Raw genomic sequence first — 4,941 nt, forward strand, 5'->3', positions numbered from 1 at the left:
CACCACGTCATGGAATTCTTCACCAGAAAAACATGGGGATGTAACATCCTTTTCAACTTTGCCAACAAAAAAATCATTTTTGCTCTTTCTGTACCTATGATCTGTTGGCAAGAAACGCCGATGACAGTAAAAAAAAAGACGTTTTACCCCTATTTGTTAATGTGAATGCCTTGTTGTTTTCCATGTAGTATGAACATGCTAGTTTTTCATGCGTGCTCCAACCAAAAACCATTCCATAAGTTGAAAAATCATTGATAGTCCATATCAAAACTACTCTCATAAGAAAATATTGTTTTCTCGATACATCATAAGTCAAAGCCCTGGAGGACCACAATTGTATCAACGCATCAATCAACAGTTGAAGATAAACATCAATATTTCAGTTCGGAGTGTTAGGACCGGATATGACCACAGATAAAAATATGAACTTCGGACTCATACACATCCTTAGTGGCAAGTTGTAAATCGTGAGTATAACCGGCCAACAAGAATAAGAAGCAATAAATGACCCAAAATGGTTGGATCCGTCTGTACACAACCTAATATGCACGTTCTTTGATTCAGCTGAAAAGTAAGGATGCATACTGTTAAAGTGTTTTCATGCTTCACCGTCAGAAGGATGCACCTTCACTCTATCAACCGCATCATATGATTGGTGTCATGGTATATGCTCAACAGTCTTTGGTGACATGAATAACCTCTACAGTCTAGGCATGATTGAGAAGTATCTAAGTTTTTATATGCTATGAGAGCCTTTCCCTTGCCAGTTCTGGGTTTCTAATAGGAATGCCCACATGTTATACATTTGGTCAGCTCAGCATTTTCAAGATAGTACAACATGCAGAAATTTAGACACATGTTAATTTTCAGATATCTTAGATCGAGGGGTTTCGTCATAAACTTAGCAGTATAAAAGTTCTCTTTTAGTCTGTTTCCTTCAGGTAAAATGCTTTTCGTCCATTAGATAATTTTCTCATAATCGGCCTCATTTAACCCATAATCGGACTTGATAGTGAATACTTGTGTGACAACCGATAATTTACTATAATTTGTGCAGCCAGCCCTCACCCTTGTAAAATGGAATACAAACTAAATATCAAGATGTTTGTTTGAAATTGTTATAATTTGATAGGAAAAAATCGAAACAAACTATGAAAACTAATTTAAAATCAATAAATATTAAAGAATAAAATCAATAAAAATTAAATGCAAATTTAATATTAAAAATGAAGTTAAAAAGAAAGAATCACTGAATCATCTAAACTTCTATAATTTGGTACCATCTGAAGTGGATGGTAATTATTTAGGTTGAAAGTGAAGAGCGTGAGTGTCCGAATTCAGATTATAATAATAAAGGATTTTGAAACCGCTATCTATCTATTTTACTGCAAGTGCAAGGCTAACTGCACTCACGTTGGGTCGCATCAATTGTTAAATTAACAACCTTCATCTTTTCTCTTCTTTGCTTTTTTTTAGAGAGATCCAGTTGTGGCTTCAGCATTACAGGCAGGATTGTTTAATATTATACAACAGTAAAAATTCCAATCTATGATTTTTTTTGACGTTCTTGATCGTGTTATCAACAGGTTTTGACTTATTAATAATGAATTCTTTGTCCTTATAATAAAGTTATTGGTCCAAATCCTTTTCCGAATATTTGATCTTAAAAAATGATTTATTATAAGAGAAACTCAGAGAATATATGTAGTCTATAACGGTGACTAATTCAATCTATTATGTTAATACGTTTTTGTTATCACGTGAACTATAACTATTAATACTAATTAATTCCATGGCGGTTTAATCATTAATGATGAGCTAATTATGCCCTTTTTATGAGAGAAGGATATTATAAAGTTATTAATAACTATCTTGCTATAACTATCCTTGAGGAGAGGAGTGGCACTAATTCATTATCATAATTTTTAATTATATGAAAAAGAAAAAAACATAGAGCATCAAAATAACTCAGTCGTCTGGTTAATTAGAATAATTAGCTGATCAGATTAACTCAGCCATGGAAAATAGTGCTTAAAAATAAATGGTACGGTCAACTCAAAGCCAAAGGTTGAATGCATGAACACAAGCGAGCAACTGCTTAAGGCCCCTGTCGTATTTTCTTCTTCTCTTCTCTCGTCTCTTTACCCACAGAATCACGGCAGGCAGTCGATGCCAGGCGCCCACTAACTTTGCCCTCATTCTCATTTTCAACCCTCAAAAACTATTCCACAGTCTCGAGACGTGCATTTCTCTATCCTTTTGCCCTTTCAATGGTGGGGCCATCATCATTAATATTTACCCACTCATTTTGTGCCAAGTGACACCACTTTTGGTTGGCTCCTAGAAGAAAATTCTTGCCAACGTGTTTTTATGTGTTAGTGCTTTGACCATGGAAAGGCCAAAGAAAGAAAAGTAAGACTTGTAAAACAGGGAAAATAATAAAAAAAAAGAGCATTAAATTTTTGTTTCTGGAATTATCTATCTGAATGCTTTCAAACCTTACTATTAAATATGCTAGCTGCATCCCTAAAATTAAAAAAAATAAAATTCTCTCCATTGCTCTAAATCCTCCAAAAACAATTATCCCTTCGACACAGAAAAAAATAATTGATTGTCCCATTGCTAATTAACTTGTTAATTCCTTGGGTTTTTTTTTAATTTGTTGTTGTTGATTATCATGGCTGATATAGAAATTCCTGAATATTTTCTATGTCCCATATCGCTACAAATCCTGAAAGATCCAGTAACAACAATAACAGGCATCACATACGAGCGACAAAGCATAGAACAATGGTTGAAGACGGCCCAAGGAAACCCTACGTGTCCAGTAACAAAGCAGCCTTTGCCAGGAGATTCTGAGTTGATACCAAATCACACATTGAGGCGGCTAATTCAATCATGGTGCACTCTGAATGCCATCGATGGCATCGATCGAATTCCCACTCCGAAATCTCCTATCAAGAAGAGCCAAGTCCTTAGACTCATCAAGGATCTTGATGTCCCTGATCACTCCTGTACTAAAGCATTAATGAAACTGGAAGCCCTGGCCGCAGAGAATGAAAGGAATAGGACTTGCATGGTGGAAGCTGGCGTGGCAAAAGCTATGGTTCTTTTCATTATAAAATGTTTCAAAGAAGGAAAGACAACCGGCCTTGAAGAAGGTTTGAGAATTCTTTATCTTATTTGGAACCAATCACAAGAAATCAAGCTTCTTGTCAGGGAGAACCAAGAATTCATCGATTCATTGACATGGATCTTACGTTGTAAGATAGATAATCATGTTGCTGTCAAGACTCACGCAATGCTAGTATTGCACAGAACAATATGCGTTGTTTGTCAAAAGCTATTGGAGAGATTAAAGGTTGATTTCTTCAAAGAGATCGTAACAAGGGTTCTTAGGAAGAGAATCTCTGAACTAGCCATAAAGTCAGCCTTGCTTGTCCTAACAGAAGTGTGTTTTGCGGGCAGAAACAGAATGAAAATTGTTGAAGCTAATGCGGTTTTTGAGCTCATTGAACTAGAGCTAGAGAAACCCGAGAGGAACATCACAGAGCTCATTTTTAATCTTTTGGCTCAGTTGTGTTCATGTGCAGCTGGGAGAGAACAGTTTCTAAAGCACGCAGGAAGCATTGCCATGCTTTCAAAGAGGGTCCTTAGGGTTTCTCCAGCAACAGATGATCGAGCAGTGCACATTCTTGATTTAATCTCAAAATTTTCTGCTGGAGACGAAGCTGTTCTAGAGATGTTGAGAGTTGGTGCTGTGTCAAAACTCTGCATGCTTATTCAGGCAGACTGTGCTCCCTATTTAAAAAAGAAAGCAAGAGGGATCCTCAGGTTGCACTCCAATACGTGGAACAATTCTCCTTGCATTGCCGTATATTTGTTAACAAGGTATCCATAATTAATTAATCCTTTAATTCCTTCTTTTCCTGAAATATTTTGTATAACCTATATAAAACACTTTCAAGATTAGATAAACAAGCAGAAGAGCTTATGGTTTATCTATAGTGTTCGGTTATTATTTTAAAATAAAAAAAAAGGGATAAAAAAACATTTCCTTATATTTTTTATTTAGAAAACATAAGAATTCATTTTAAAACTGTTAAATGTCTCTATCTCTATTATATATATATATATATATCCCAAATTTCTCAAATTTGAATTCAAGAAAGAAATCAAACATGATGCATATTTGTATATAAATTAGATAGATGGTCTAAGCATTATAGATGGTCTAAGCATTGAGAGCCGATTAGTAAACAATATAAATGGTTATTGCAATGACAGGTTAAAGTGTCAGATGAACTTGAGTAATTGTCAAGTCCAGACACCTTAGTTTAACAAACATGTCAGGCTAGATCTCAAATGCTTGGGCTTGGCAACAACACCAGACCTATGTGTCTGGGCCTAACGACAACGCCAGATCTAGGCACCTGGGTCTGGCAACTAAGCTAGATTCATGTGCTTGGGCCTAGCGACAACGCTAAATCCACGGCACCTAGTAACCACACCAGATCCAAGTTGTCTGAGCCTGGCGACAACGCCAGACCCATGTGTCTGGGCTGATGACAATGCCAGACCTAAGACGCCTGGGCCTGACATCCATTCCAAACCCGGGTGCCTAAGTCTAGCAAGGCAATGTAAAATCTCAAATGCACGACTTAATAATAAGATTGATATAAAAATAATTTGGATATAAAATTATTAGTGGTATATATAATATTTATCCTAAAAAAATTGAATATCTATATTGTAGAGCTGAAAAGAATAAGGGAAAAAAAATCATGTCCCGAAACTTCCTTCACCCCATTCTCTACCCTGGGCAAGAAAATTACCTTTTTTCAGTTCAAAAGTAAAAGAAAAAAAGACAAGGGATTTACTTAGAATTGTTTGGGTGGTGCTGCAAGATCAATGTGTTACCTAAGATAAACCTTAAAGAAT

At 35.8% G+C, this 4,941-nt stretch overlaps 1 protein-coding gene across 1 annotated transcript; it reads left to right on the forward strand.

The window, feature by feature from the left end:
- Positions 1-2,677: 2,677 nt before the first annotated feature.
- LOC133680995 (E3 ubiquitin-protein ligase PUB24-like) lies at positions 2,678-3,901 on the forward strand. The gene has a single exon (XM_062104076.1). The coding sequence runs from the start codon at positions 2,678-2,680 to the stop codon at positions 3,899-3,901; it is 1,224 nt and encodes a 407-aa protein (XP_061960060.1).
- The last annotated feature ends 1,040 nt before the right edge of the window (positions 3,902-4,941 follow it).

This window comes from Populus nigra, chromosome 1, assembly GCF_951802175.1.
Source record: "Populus nigra chromosome 1, ddPopNigr1.1, whole genome shotgun sequence".
NCBI lineage: Eukaryota > Viridiplantae > Streptophyta > Magnoliopsida > Malpighiales > Salicaceae > Populus > Populus nigra.

Excerpts from the sequence above, each read along its gene's own strand:
- LOC133680995 (XM_062104076.1), top strand. The coding sequence starts at position 2,678 with ATGGCTGATATAGAAATTCCTGAATATTTTCTATGTCCCATATCGCTA.